The 16,322-nt window shown below is 36.9% G+C and overlaps 1 protein-coding gene across 1 annotated transcript in view; it reads right to left on the bottom strand.

The window, feature by feature from the left end:
• The window catches only part of LOC108877732 (CUB and sushi domain-containing protein 1), a 364,150-nt gene that overhangs the window by 161,029 nt on the left and 186,799 nt on the right, over positions 1 to 16,322 (bottom strand). Inside the window, exons 6-7 of the mRNA XM_051077721.1 lie at positions 11,888 to 12,000; positions 10,802 to 10,879 (exon numbers count right to left, since the gene is read on the bottom strand). Of these exons, the coding sequence (XP_050933678.1) occupies positions 10,802 to 10,879; positions 11,888 to 12,000 (191 nt within the window). The remainder of the gene's footprint in view (positions 1 to 10,801; positions 10,880 to 11,887; positions 12,001 to 16,322) is intronic.

Here is a 16,322-nt window from a genome sequence, read left to right as displayed (position 1 = left end):
TGCTGAATAATATCCATTTTCATATCAGAAAAAACACTGCATTAAACATTGTCTTAGCTCACTGAGCTGAGGTCAACAGGTAATATAACCAACCTGTGAGGTGGCTCACCCCCGTAAGATAAACACATAAATGATCCCTGATAGAACCGATAATTAAAGGCACATCAGTGACAGGGAATGCTATTAAAACTAAACTATAAACTGGTGACATTAACTGCAAAAGAAGATTTTTATTGATACATTTCAGGTAGAATTTAGTTTTCAATAAGGAAAATGCTGTAAGAAACCTGAATTTGTTGCAACAAATTTAAAATAAAAGCTTTTATGCTAATTATTTTCTGTGATAATATTTTTCAGAACTCATCATCTGTGACAGCTCATGGCTCTCTTGACTGTAACCTCCCTGTGGCAGCTTCTCACAGACTCAATCAACTCCTCTTCCCCTCCCCCCTCAAACACACACACACAGACACACACACACAGAGACCCCCTTCCAAAAACCCATCAAAGAGTAATACAATGGCTCCATCTGTAGGATAAAGTAGAGAGTCGCAACAGGAAGTTACCCCAAAATCTGAGGTTTCAAACAGGAAGTTGGGTTTCCGAACTTTGACGGGCCAGAACCGGCACACGCTTCGACCCAAACTCACAATTTTCGGAGCCAGTCTTCCAAAAATTGTCAAGGAGGGGCTGACAACATTTGAAGTGAATCTGGTCACCCGTCTAGAAACTGGACATCACACTATAAAATATGTCATTTCCTGCTATAAATAGGTGGCGCTACAACAATTGTATGAATATTGACATATGGATGTGTGCAGATAGGTACCATTAACAATCCTGTAAAGTTTGATGCAGTTTGGACAAAGTATGGCCGAAATATAGCAAAAATAAAGCAACTTCCTGTTTCGTGGCGAGTAATCGAACTTTGAGGGGCCATAACTTCCACGCCCTTCAACAAAACTCAAAATCTGCCGCAATTTAACATCGTCTATGTCTTAAGAACATACTATTAAGTTTTGAAGTCAATGGGATAATGCGTCTAGGACTAGTTCGCGTTCAAGCGACCCCTGGGAATGGCCAAAAACACACAATTTTTCACCTTCCGGTCAAAATAAAAATACTTTCTGTTGGGTTTAGAATATGGCTCCAAGAGACTTTTTGGTGCGTCATGGGATGTTACATATGTGTGCAGATTTTCAGATTTTTAGGCGCAACGGGCTTGAGGGGCTGTTCCGTTTAAAAATGTAGGTGGCGCTACCGAGGGCATTTTACCACGCCCATGCTCAAGACCCCTAAATTATTAAATTTTCGCCGTGCCTGACGCGTCTGCAAATTTTGGTAAGTTTTCACGCATGTTAAGGCCCTCAAAAAGCCGATCTAAGAGGCGGGAAAAAGAAGAAAAAAAATAATAATAATAATAATAATAATAATAATAATAAACAGACCGAAAACAAGAGGGTCCTTGCAACTCGTTGCATGGCCCCGTTGGGCCCACGCAACTCGTTGCTCGGGCCCTAATAATAACCCAAAGATGTAGAATATCCAAATACAATACCATAATGTAAAAATATCTCATGTATTTTAATATTATGATATTGCTACTTTTATTTAAGTAAAGATTTTGAACACTTCTTTCACACCTGAAAAGGTGAACATATTTTTCAAAAAGGATATATTTTCCCAGGACATCTTGCAATATTTTCCCAAGTTTCAAACTTATATAAATAAATATTTCCAGGGGACCTTCAGGTTTTCCAGTAAATGTGGAAACTGACCGCTCTTGACTCCTGACTGAACTTAATCTATGCATAGTCATACAGTTTTTGACTTTTTTAAATGTTGTGTAGTACTTGTAAGCAAATCAAAACACGTTGAACGTAAAATTAAATGAAGATTCAATAAATCCTGAAGGGACAAATTGTAAAATAATAATAATAATAATTTAAAAAAAGGTTTTGGATAAAATTAAAACTGTGGACCAACTGTTGTGGTGGTGATGAAAACCAACACATGCAGAGATTTAATGAAGAGAACTGGTTTCAATTTTCACATTTCAGCCTCTTGTTCCCTCCTGTTTTTCTCATCTATTTGCATGATCTGTTCTGTTCCTAAAAAAAAGCACAAAAGCGAAACACATATTCGGCCAGCTCATATTCCTGATCTTGCATTGGTTTTAGACTTTGCTCTGGTTGGAAGCATCTGCTGCATGCCTAAACATAATGTAAATGTAAATGAGACCAGCAGGCAAACATGACAAGGACCAGTTTAGACTTGGTCTGTCTTAATGGAACTCTGTGGATGAATAATGATGGTAAGCAAAAAGCAAAAAATAAAGGGAAAGAAATGAAAGTATAAATAAAATGCAGGAAATGAGAAGAATGCTGAAAAAGGACTACAACAGCAAAGAGAAAAAACATAATAAAAAATGAAAGTGAATCCTGAAGGGTTATAAAATCTGACCTGAAGAAAGAACAATATCTGACCACTGGAACACCTCTCTTTCCTTTCTGCCCATCTTTTCTTGTATCTTCAGACTTGTCTCTCTCTCTTTCTGTCTTCCCCATCTGCCTCTGCTCCACTCACTCCTACTTTCTACTTTTGTATTCCCAGCTTGCTCACCCCGTTTTTTTCTCTCTCACACGCATTAGCTGCAATTTACAAAGGGATGTCGAAGTTTGTGCATCTCGGCATAAAAGATGGATGAATGATTTGCTGTGTTTGTGTGATTGTGCTATGTGTGCGCTGAGGGGTTGTGAGTGTATAGACGATGTGTATGTGTGTTTGTGTGAGATACGATGCAAACAGAACCAGCTGTCTTGTTGCTTTGCTGTGTTTTTGATGTTCTGTCCAAAAATCACCACACAGACACACTGTAAAACACACACTTTCTCTCTCTGTCAAGCTCTCTCATCCCTTTCTCTCTCACTCATGTTCAAATGGCTTTCATTGGCATCAAATATAAAGGTTCATATTGCCGAAACAAATCCAAACTCATGCAAACAACATGAGATTGTTATATGAGGAAAAAAGCTGCCAAATATCACTGCTGGGCTGATGTCAAAAATCCTCAAGCTGACTTAAACCCATATTTGCACTTAAAAGACTATTCAACATTTAAACACAAGCTTATGATGCATAATGTCATTTCCATATCATCAAAGTGTCTCCAGCAAACCTTTCATCTCGAAAAGTCAACTTTTTAGGAATTCGTAAAAAGTGATTAATTTTCTTGTTGGTTCCCATGCTTGTTTGGCATTTCTGACGTCTGCAGGAGACTCCACTACGTGTCAGAGAGTTTCTACTCACTACATGACTCAGTTCTTCCTGACATTTGTCCCTGAACTATTTACTATAGATTCACCCCTAAGAGTAAGTTAGGGGGCCCAGTACTGACTAGGTAAAGAGTATTCAACATGGCAATAAGCACAAGGGGATTATGCTGCTGTCACAGTTGTGGAAGGTAACTAAATAGATTTAATCGACTACTGTTATTAAGTACAATTAAGGTGTTTGTTCTTTACTTTAGTATTCAATTTTATGCTACTTATATACATATACTTCTACACCACAACATTTCTGAAGGAAATAACACAATTTACTCCACAAACTTATTTAGCAATAGAGATATGAGAAATGAACCAATACGAGCAGAGATTTAATGAAGAGAACTGTCCTAGGTTAGATACACCTATAACATCTACTGCAATCTAATAAAAAAGCTCTGCCATAAATCCTACCTTTACTGGGATAATAATGTTCAGTTTGATTGACACTGGCAGAGTGATATGAATTTAACTATAACTAGTTTATTATTGAGGTGACAGTTTGCAGTGATACTGAACTAGACTGCATTATGTTAAAAGGTCTTTCACCCATCCCATTTATAAACATGAGGGGAGAAGAATATTAGAAACACATCCCAATTGAATGCAGTACAGTACAACACCACCTCTGCTCCACCTCACCAACTGTAACATAAAATGCTGCTACTCTAATGCACCACTGATAATATGTATGTAATATGTAGATAATAATAAAACACTGACATGATCCATTTTTCTGCATATGTGGACTTTTAGTTTTGATTATTAAAATACACTTAACAACCTATAATTATGTACTTGTGGAAATCTTGGAAATGTACTTGCCATCATCATTAGTCCTCAACAAGATAGAACATATCATGTCATATCATGCATCATCAGTTTCTGAAGTTGGTCTCCTCCTTTTAAATTGTTCAATTTATATTGGTTTTTTTTCTTGATTTGTCCATCTTTGTGTTTCTGTTATTTTACCTTGATACAATATGAAATATGAATTGCAACGGTAAGTGATGTTTTTCCATGAAGATTAAAAAATAAATAAAAGAAAGAACACTCTGAGTCAGTAGCTGACTTACTGTGCCAAAGCATTTTGGTTAAATAAAGAACACTCCTCCATAAAGTCAACTATAGTGTTTTTAAGTTGTTTCCAGGTTTTATTATAAGCATAGAACCAGTTGCTTTAGCATCAGATGTTTTAAGAATTGTGCATTATAAAAAAAAAGAGCCCACTGTCCAGCCAGTATTACAACAGTATTCGACAAGCCAACAAGCATGAAAGCTGTGTGGCTGCTGCCATCACCATTAGCCCTCAACACAGTCAGATTAGAGGTGACACTTGTTTGATATTAGACAAGAGTGTATCAGAAACTATTAGTTCAGGCCATCAGAAATACTCAGAAGGGTGTGACACAAGTACTTTACATACTTTGTTTAAAACATGTCATATCTTTAAGGCATAATGTTATGTTTAAATGCTAAATTTCTGCTGTATTTCAAAAGATGAATAAACAAAAGCACAAACATTAAATTTTCAGTTGTGAGAAACTAATGTTGCAACCCTCTACTTAATTCATAAACTGAAAGTTCCACATAAATTCACAGTGTGTGTTTGAAAGCATGAGAAATTACTGTTAGCCGGTACAAGTAACACTTTTATATTACACTAAAATGTTTACAGTATCTTTAAAACAGGGTAAATCCTATGCAACAATGTCATATTGAATATTTACTTGAAGGTTTTTTTTTGTTTTTTTGTTTCTTTTCTGCTGTTAGCTTTGTTTTCTGTCTAAGGAACTGTTGTTGAAGTTCCCAAGAGAAAGAGTTACAAACCACTAGCTCAAGGAAATGGAGACAAGTGGTAAACCACTGGCTTAGAGAGCAATGTAAAGATGGATAAACACAGTACACATTTGCATTGAGAATGCAAAGCCATGTAGCACAAAAGTTTAGTTTTTATAACAGCTAAAAAAAAAAAAAAAGGTCAAAGAGGCAATGAGAGAGGGAGATCCAGGGAGAGCGTGGGAGAGTATGTTTGTTTGTGTGTGAGTGTGTGTGTGTGTGTGTGTGTGTGTGTAATCAGCTGACATGTGTTTCAGGTAAGAGCTTTTGAGGTACTCTTCAGATGCCTGCTGGATGAGGAGAAAAATGTGTGAAGTGCAGTTTGTTGATACGCTCTCTCTTCTGCTCTTTTCCCCTGCTCTTCTTGTTGCCTCTTATCCACTCTGTCCTCTCTTTCTCCACCACCTTCTCATGCTCACAGGTCAATTATGTCAAGAGCTGAGGTCTACAGCCCTCTATCCCCTGGCATCATTTTGTTGAACCCACAAGATTCTCTACATACAAACAAATGCTTTGATCCTGATTTGGAGTCACGCGTGATGAAACACCATGCATTGTATTATTCCAATGGTTACAGGTTGCATTGCTGTAAGGTTTTCCCAAAACTATTTTACAGTGGTACTTAACCACCTTGTAATTTTAAGTTTTGAGTGGTTGCATCACTTTTATTTGAGTAGACCATAGCCCAGTACCACCTTGCCTGGCAATCCTGAAGAAAACACTGATTATAAATCACACTCTCACTATAATGATTCATTACAGTTCCAGGTCATTGTCTAGGGAGTAAAACTCCATAATCACAATCTCTCAGCTTCTCTCTAATTATGACACATCCTCAGCAGTAGGTTAATGTAACTGCTGAAAGAGGGCAGCTACTTATTTGACCATTTTACATTGTTCTAATTCTATCTATTTATCTATCTATTATCTGTCTGTCTGTCTACCTATTTTCAGTATGAAATAGGATTTAATCAATAGTCAATCTGAGAATTATTCATAAACATACTGTTCTCAGACTGAATTAAACTTATTCTCGTGTGTGTCTGTCTATTAGTCTATGCTTTAATATAGGCTAGAGGCTGTTACACATAGTCTTTTAGATTATGATTCATAAGCACTCCACTCTCTAGACAGGTAAAACTCATTATCATCAGTCTCTAGCTCTTTGTAATGATTATATATTGCATAAAGACTGCACATTCTCTGCCATACAGCTATAATATTACCACTGGGAATCATAGAGTGTAAAGAAATGTTGTCCAAATACTGATTCGGGACCAAAAATGGACCTTGGCTTTACTTTTTTAATGATCCTGGTTCCCAGCCTGATGGTCTTAACTGTGCCATGTTGAGCTAACCTCGCTGAGCCCTCAGCTCAGTGTGAGAACCCAAATTTACTCAGTTTTGGTCCCCATGATGAAAATGCTAGTATGTTTTAATGAGCATGCCTCCCATGGTGATGAACTAAATTTCTCATTTAGGTCCAGAGCACAAAAAGATTAAGGGTTCCCTGGACTGCACAGTTAACAGTCATTATCATCATTCTTTAGCTCCACATAATGATTACAGATAACAAAGCTAGATCTGTACAGTGCAGTGCTAATTTTACAAGTGGGATAGGTACATTTAAGAGTCTTTAGTGGTTACCATTGTATTTAAACACCATGATAAAACACACACAAGGCAATGTGAAATGAGATCTAGAACTCCTGAGGCAAAGGTGCATCACAAGTCATAAGGTTAACTGACTTAGGTTAACTGTTAAAAGCTTTACTGCTTGTAGAGGTATAGTTTGTTTTTTTAAGTTGATGTATATTTAGGGGACATGCAGAAGGGCTATATTCCTATTCATTTTAATACATTTACTTGTCAGCCTGAGAGTAACCTCCACAGACCACCATGGAAAGAGAGTTACTTCACAACAAGATGTTTTTGTTAGCTGGCCCTTCTCGTAACAAGCAAATGCAATAGCTTTGGACTCAGCAGGCTGACTTCAGGCGATTCTCTCATGTGGAAACCACTTTGTACACGAGTGTGTTTGTGCTTACGTGTATATCTCAGTGTGTGCACAGTATGTGTAAGCAAAGGGTAAAAGAGAGTGTGTGTGTGTGTGTGTGTGAGAGAGAGATCTGAACTCTTCACCAAGCACCACATCATTGATAAATATAATAAACTGATTTGCCCTGGGAACTCCTCACATACTCATGCATACACTCAAATACCCATGGAGCATACCAGTTTTAATTCTAATTGCAGCAACAGATGAAGAGGCATGCAAGCACATAAGATTTTTTTTTCACATATACACACGCATACACACAAAAACACCATATTAATGTTAATTGCACCAGCATATGCTTGGCTAAGCATGTAAGTCAGCAGAATTATTGATGAGGGTTTTATTATGAAGGCTAAATGCTAAGGAATGGATGAGGTATGAGCTTGGGCCTCTGTGATAATTAAAAGCCTCAGTCAAATGATCTGAATGCTATTTTAGAGGCATCTCCAAGCTGCCAACAAACACTGTATGTCAGCCACCCCAGACTGTAGAGATATTTATCTTATTTAATTTAAACTCATTAAATTCATTGTTTTATTGCCATGTGGTCAATGTAGTGTTTAAGTTTATTTGGATTCCCATTAGCTGCCGCTGAGGTGAAAACCATTTTCCTGAGGTCTAGATTAAAAATACACTCTATACCTCTACCTCCCATATGGATCACCTAATCAAATGCTAAGCGCACAGAAGATCTTGCACCGTTCACAGTATGACTTAAGAGGCTTCTTTGCAGCATTATATTACAATGTGACTTCTTCAAGAACAACTGATGTACTCTAATCCCTGTGGCTATCGAAGATGGTTCGTCAGGCTTGAAGATGAAACTGAGTAAATAGTCAAATGCTTACACACAGCCACTTGAGAGGTTTCTTTTAATGGCCTGAATTCTAAAACAAAGATAACAACTGACACCTATTGTGCAGAGTGTTTGCCAGCATTAAAACAAACTAATGGTGTATTAGTTATGAATCATCTTGAGACCTTCGCTGACAAAGCTTTGTTTCTGTCTCTTTTTTATTATGCAGTTTTCAAGATAACAATGAAAGTTTTTTTCAAGTTTTCTTCAGATGTCACTGTAACCAAAAACACAGTTGGATCTCTTTTAAAATCTAATCTGTAATTATACTGCACATTAATGCACTCAACAAAAACTGTAGTGGTTATTTACCACTGTAAAACCACCAACATTGGTTTGAAATCTGAATATCTGCATTTTTATTATTCATATTCTGTACTGTAATTATTTTATAAATACTCTGTATTTTATCATCTAGAATTTTCAGTCACACCTGTCCTGCTGTAGCTCTCCAGTTCTCCAGATGAAATGATAAAACGCATTACTTGTGACTGCCCTTTTAAGAGACACAGAAGTATTTTCTGATCTGACACCTCTATCAGCAGGAAGATGTCATTTGCCTTTCAAAACAGTTGGTGTATATGGTGCATACCACAATTTTTTTTTTTTACTTTTTCTTTCTAGTTTTTCTTGAGAGAACAGTCTCCCTGGTTGACTATGTCAGTCCACTTCATAATGTCAGAAAATTATGTATTGACCTTCTTGTTACTTGGTTACTTGATGATATCTAGAACAACAGGGCAGTAGTTCGGCTTTACTGTAGATGGATGAGTGGATGCAAGCTACGAGTTTACTGTAAAAATCCTGTTAACCATTTACAGCACTCACATAACAGCCTAAAAATGCAAACTAATCTCATGATTAGCTTTGACAGGTAGTCATGCTTTGTATTCAAAGCTGTTCTCAGTTTAATTTCAAAAGCTGGCTTTCATCATGTAACAAATGGAGAAACTGAGAAAGGCATGACAGCACCCATTTAAACCCCAATGAAATGACATGTGGGATATGCATGTGCTGTGCAGTGTGTGGTCTGTGAGATTAGTCAAGTAAAGAGCTGAACATATGATAAGGAGAGAAGAGAGGAGAGAAGAAACTGTAGAGAGACAGAAATTAAAGGAACAGCATTTTTTAAAACTTATATTCCATATACTGGCCATCATTAATGTTCACAATGGATTACAACATTTTTCTACTGGCTTGCAATATGTCTCAGAGATGAGCTGCCAGTGGTTTTCCCATTAATGACTTCACCTGATGGAGAATGCACTGTATCTTCTTTCTGGAATCTTGGCTGCACCTCCAAAAGGAATGAATAAGACGCAGTGGCACGTTTCCAGCTTTAGCCAAGAGGAGTCACAACTCTAACCCTCCAGACTCCACTTAGCTTTTGGAAATTTAGAAAGTTAAAACATAATAAAAAGCTGAAATGGATGATACAAAAGACTTATCCACTGAGAAACAACAGCTACAGCCAGCAGAAAGTGAGTCACTATGCCGCAGTGAGTTTATTATGGATTGAAGTCGGATTCTCTCCCTCGCATCAGCACAGGGAGGTGCACTATGTGTGACAACAGGAGACTTGAACATCTCTTCAAAGTTAAAATGAGAGAAACCATCATAATGGAAACAAAGTAGAGACTCATGAGTACAAATTTTGGTATTCAAACATGATGATTGTGCAGGAGGTTGACACAGTTATGTGACTTTCAAGCAGCAAAACTGATACTCAAGAAAGAGTTGTACTGGCCAGCCCTGATTCCACTGAAACAGCGACACAAACTATTGGACCCTCTCAGTATGAACTAAAATGTACTTTGTAAGTTTGATGGCCCCTGTTTCCTATCTACTTCTCTCTTGCTCTCTCCAGGACATCTTCCATATGGCCTTCACTGAAGATTGGTTTTCTTTTGTGTTACTTCAATCATCCATGCAATTTAAACCTCTGATGCCTAACATTCCTATATTTCATTATGAGTTGTTATGTTTGGTTTGATAATAATAATCTTTTTTTCACTTTTCATTAGTGCATGAACTCTCTCACTGAGCCAGGTTTGTAACCAAAGCTCCACAGTAGACGTATTATGATTTCCCATTTTTGAGTAAAGCTAAAATACTTGACACTGTGACACAAGCATTCACACGCTGAAATAGTGCCTTTCATTGCTCTGCTTTTTTTCTGTATTTTTCTTGCTGCTTTAGTAACTGCAAAAAGGACATATACTGTGTATTTGCAGAGCTTTGTGGGTTGAATTGTAGGACTAGTTTTAACAGGTTAGAACATGACTAGTAGAAAAAAAACATTTTATTTGGTCATGATGAGTGTATTTCAAATATATACTTGCTTCTAATTCCTCCTGCTTCTGTAAACACATATAACCTCTATTTACAGAGTTGGTCTCATGTGAACCTCTAACCCTTGGAAGGGAAGATAAAAGGCAGAAAAAACAGAAAAGGAGAGTGCAGTACTTATTCTTGTCTCCTAGAAGGGCAACCCCAGTGAAAAATAGATGAAATCACCGCTCCTGCCACATCAAAGATGGATGCAGGCTGTGTGTCCTTGTGTACATACAGTGTGTGTGTGTGTGCGTGCACGCACATGTGTATATGCGTGTGACCAGATGTGTTTCAACTTGGGTTTGAAAAGGGCTGTCTCAATGACATACAGTCACACTATCCAAAAACACACACACACATACACACAACAGACAGTGGTTTACTTACAGACAGCATTTTTGTGACTGGAGTCTTTACTGGGCATCATCTTCACCCCTCTGGACTTCAGCTCTATTGCTTTCTTAACTGCAGGGAGGAAAAGAGATTCATTCAAATATAAATCATTACTTATTAGACCATTACTGTACATCTTTTTCTAAATCACTTATCATTATTTACAGGGTTGCTATTCAGTGTACAACTATGTGTGCAATCCAGAAAGTGCTCCACACTCCCCCTCCCTATAATAAACCTATGATAAATGCAACAGTGGCAGGAACTGAAAATTAGAACAGGGAAAAAGGAGAAGAGGTTAAAAGATGCAGAAAAGTGGGGACAAGAGAGAAGAAAAAGGAGGAGAGGAGCAAAGGAGAGGAACAGCATTAAAATTTATCCCATCTATTTTATCCCAAGTAGCAGCATTGCAGAGGATGACAGAAAAATCTGTGCTATGACCAAACTACAGTACCTTTCACTGGGAAACAGACTAGGCATAAAAAATTCTCTCTCTCTCTCTCTCTCTCTCTCTCTCTCTCTCTCTCTCTCTCTCTCTCTCTCTCTCTCTCTCTCTCACACTCACACACACACACACACACACACACACACAAACACAAATGCAAATGTACAGATAAGACTTGAAAAAGTACCAATGACAAACAACTGAGGTAAAGAGAGTCAGCACTGCGTTGACGAGGGAAAAAAGAGACAGACAGAGAGATTGGAAGCAGCCAATTAAATCTGGGCTGCCACGTGGAAACTAATATGCACCTTAATATGCTAATTAAGCCATACAACCAGTCAATTAGATGACAGGAAAGGTCCAGCAAGTGCAGTCAGGTGATTTCAAACTTCTGTCCCCAGTAAATGCTATTCTCAATTACAGCATATACAGATATAACCCAAGACAAGAACCACGTATTCCCAGGTCTGTCTTGTTTGGGTTTTATAAATATGTCTGGATTAGTTTGTAAATGTGTCCAAAAGAAACCTGACTAAATACAGATGTGTCTCCCATCACACATACAAAGAAGACTACTAATTAATAAAAATACTTTTGTGCACACCGTGGGTGCAAAAAGTGTTTGTGTGACATACCTTGGTATTGAGCGCTGAATCCTTTTCGACGATGGTTGCTGTCTGAGGTGAAATGTATCCGAAGCCAGTTCTTATTTGATATCACTGGTGAGGGCAGGGTTGTACCAGTCAACCTGGAAGTAAGCAAATAAGAAATTCTACTGTTATTCACATTTCACAACTATCTGGAATGTGTCTTTCTGGGGGAAAAAAAAAAAAAAAAAAACTTTTCTTGCAGTTACTTTTTGCTCCAAAGCATATTTATTCTATACTATGGAGCATACAGCAGAGAAAGACAAGGTAGATGGGAAAGAGAGGGTATGATGTAACAACACTCAAGGTTTTGTATATTTTCTGTCCACCTTTGCACAGTAGGTCACAGAGCCCTTCTCTAGTAAATAAACTGTTATTGTTATGTACCATATGTGTACTTCTACATCTCTGTATGGTTCACATTGGTGGTCAGTATTACTCTGACAGTAATTACAGCCTCCTCCAGAACTGGAGTACATGCACTTAGTTTGCAGATAGAAGATGAGCTTTACATATTTCAGTTTTGAACAAAAATGCAGTTTCTGGAGGAAAGTGCTTCAAAATTGGTACCATGTAATTAGGGATTGCATCATCATCATAGATTGCAACAGGACCAACCACTGTTGAATTACATGCCACAAATAATTGGAAACACAGTGCATTATACAACACTCAAGCGTGAATAATTTCAGGATCCATATGACTTCATCTGAGCACCTATACATAATAAAAACATCCCCTGTGTAAGCCAAAACTTTCTAGAGTATGATTTCCATTTCATGATTTTCTGCATTGTCATCCGAGGTGCAAAGGCCGGCTGTAATTTACTGAGGTTTTAGCTGAAAGGCAATTTGTTCCACTGGCTTGGAAAATGCGGATGTGGGAATTGAATGAATGATACTATCCATTCAAATAATGATCACTGACCAAAAGCTGGCTGTGTGCAGGATACAGTATAATTCCCACACCAAAGTATGTTTAACTGAAGGAATATTCAGCAAGTCTTTGCTGAAAAAATATGTTTTTAATTTGAAATATCCAACAATCAAAAACAGCTCTGAATAACTGCAAAGTGGGAGAAAGCCATATTGTAAAGTTGTCTGATATTTGGGTTTGGGATTTTGAATACATGTGATTCTGGGCTCAGAATACAGTAGAATGACTTACATTTCTGTGTCATATATGTATTTATAGATAGAAAGTCTTTATACTAAAAACAAGGAAGAGGAGAAGAGAGGAGAGAAACAGTAAAGTAGAACAGGTGAACAGAGATAGTGATGTAGTTGAAAGTCAGCGAAGTTCACATCTTCAAAAACTGTTAGTTACCAATGGCAACTAAGGCAATGATTTAAAAAAGAAAAAGAAAAGAAATATGTTTACATATGTGTGTGTGTGTGTGTGTGTGTGTGTTGGGGGGTGGGGGGTGGGGGGGTAATTGTACTGAGACAAAATAATAATAATAATAATAATAATAATAAGGAAATGATGTAAGACTGCCTGAAAGCCAATGTTCTACCATCCACCCTAGAGCAAGAGGAGCCACTGTAACAACCCTTTAATAATGCTACAGGTATACTGAGCAGATAGAGACATACAATGAGAATGAGAACACAGATAAGGAAAAGGGCAAAAATAAAATATGAGAGGTGGTATATAAGACGCACTCAAGTATATATATATATATATATATATATATATATATATATATATATATATATATATATATATAATGCTTGTTAGAGGACCTTACTGAGTGCTTATTATTGGAGACACAAAGTTCATGTCTCTGTGAATACAGTTGGGAAGGTTATCAAATCAAAAAAAGACTGCAAGAGACAGCTCAAAATCAGAGAAAAAGAACTTGAAAAACATCAGATGAGACAAAAGTACTGTCAATGTGTCTGCCCCAAGGCACTCTAACTCTATAGTATACACAGTGAATCGACTACAGCCGAACAATGTACTATATCCCAATGAGTCAACCAGCGGTCTTTATCAGTTAGTGTGGTTACATATAAATGTGTATTAGTGTGACATAATGACATGACATGAGATGATGTGAGATAAGATCCTAGAAACCAGAGCAACAACTATAGGGATGTTTGAGGGCACTATAGAATGCATACATTTCACACTTGGGTTTCCTGCACTCAAATAAAAATATCAGCCAGTAAATATAGTGACTATATCCTGTAGTAAATAGTGCAGAGAGTGATTTCAGACACATCTAATGGGGTGCACCTGACCTGTGAACTCCACGTGTAGCAGGGTAACAATTCAAGCACCAACAAAGCATCATATAATAAGTTTTTTTTTTCTATATTCCTGCGCCCTTTTACTCTGGTCACACTGATACATGTGTTATTTTAACTCAGCTATAATTGTTAATCTTACCTGGTAAAAGAGAATGTTCTTGGACAAGAACCAGAACCAGAACCAATCCTCAGGCTCTGCTGTTTTGTTTCTGGCTGAAGTCAGACTAAATTAAAATGAGTACAATAAATTAGAATAAATATTTAAGTCACTCGAAAAAACAACAGTGGGAGAATAAGTTATATTATTATTTTATTATTTCTTTAGTATGCCTGATTGATGGAAACCACTGCATATTTGTGCAAGACCATGATTAGCTGGGCTGTATATTAATATTGATGACTGTAATGTGGACGATGTCAATTGCACTGTGATTGGAGTGGTAACCATCATGGATAGATGCTTTGAGAAATGGGAAACCGGGAGTGGTGAAATATGTACAATAGTAAAATAAGAAATTTTACTTCAGTAAAAGTAGCAATATCACATTATTAAAATACTCTGTGAGGTCCTACTTTCATAATTTTAACTGCATAGAAGTAAGAAAAAAAGCAGTTACAAGTATGATACTCCCTGTGACAAAATACCTCCTGTAAGTGTTATATTAATTAATTCAGTGCTGTGTAACCAGCATTTGATACTTTCTTTAGCTAGCTGGGGTGGAAATAATTGTAACTAGTTTAAATACTGTTGTGTACTTAAGTCTAAAAATGCATCATATTCTAGAATTTAGTCAGAGGGTTTTTTGCATATGATCTTAATCTTGATCAAAGTAAAAAGCAAGCATCATAAAAATACTCAAGTACCTTAAACTGTACTTAAGTACAGTACTTGAGTAAGTGTCATCAGTTACGTTTCACCACTGGATTCTCTTTAAAGTAATTATTCACTGGTCTATAACATTCTTGTGTCATGCCAGAATGGCATGTCATATTTGTATGGAAATTAAGTCATATTTGGTCCATTTTTAAAATATGATTTTATTTAGTAGAAACTAAATATGTGGTGTTGACTCATGTTTAATGGTAAAGAGACTTATTCAGTTTTACTTTGGGAAACCACTGCAGATATTTTAATGCCAGGTGCAGAAAAGTGGTTATTGAATGGAAAATACTATTTATGTGTGATGATAGCAAAATTATTTTGTTGTAAATTTACTAATTTTAGGTACAAATCAACTAGTATTGTACATTAGCTCATATTAATCACATGAGAATGCACTTTAGGCTTAGTTGATCGACATATTGGTACCTCAGTGTCAAGCTATTTTAAAGACCCATCTGTGCACCTCATTGTTCCATTCCAGTTTTTGTAAATCTAAATTTAAACCCTTGTATAACTTGATTAGCAAAACATTTTGTTTGTTTGTTTGTTTTTTCTCAGCAATGTCTGGCAGAATACTTCTGTGAGAGAGACTGATTTAACAAAACTTACCTCAGTGCTCTTCATTGCACGTTTTCATGAGCTCATTTTAAACAAATAATCAGCTTGGATCAACTGAAAATCTACTGCCTACTAACAACATCTGACACTCCTGGCTTCTACCCCCCTTAAGACTGCACAAACAATGTTTTGAAATGAGGAAAAAAAGCCCTTCTTGCACTTACATGTTAAGATTATGACTTAGTGACAGTTCTGCAAGACAGTATTGCACAATGCAAATAAGGTGCACTGTTAAAGTCAGTTATGTAAAGAAATATTAAACTAGCCATTATTCACCACATATTATGCATCTGTGACATGCACCACTGACTGCACTTAAAAACAGTATTTGTAATACAATAATATAGTAAGTGATGTACATACTATATGTATAATTAATTCAAACATCTATGCACTATACAGATGAAATATCTCTGTATTAACACACAGTGACAATTACCGTAACAAACTGGTTCCCTTTTTGGTTGACCTAATTGGCTGAAAGGTTTTGGAGGATGAGCGTGCCCTGTCATGTGACCCAGTAAATGCTAGTGACTAGTGACGGAGGAGTTCCTCACTGGCACCATTAAAAATTAGCATTTCAAAAAGATTAAGAGTGACAAGTTATTCCCAGAGGACATTTTTATGCAAGACCGGCCTGTAAAAAAAAACAAGCCTATTAGTTACT

Source organism: Lates calcarifer, linkage group LG2 (genome assembly GCF_001640805.2).
Source record: "Lates calcarifer isolate ASB-BC8 linkage group LG2, TLL_Latcal_v3, whole genome shotgun sequence".
Classification (NCBI taxonomy): Eukaryota; Metazoa; Chordata; class Actinopteri; family Centropomidae; genus Lates; species Lates calcarifer.
The sequence above is the reverse complement of the archived record's forward strand: the minus strand, read 5'-3'. Positions and strand labels throughout refer to the sequence as shown.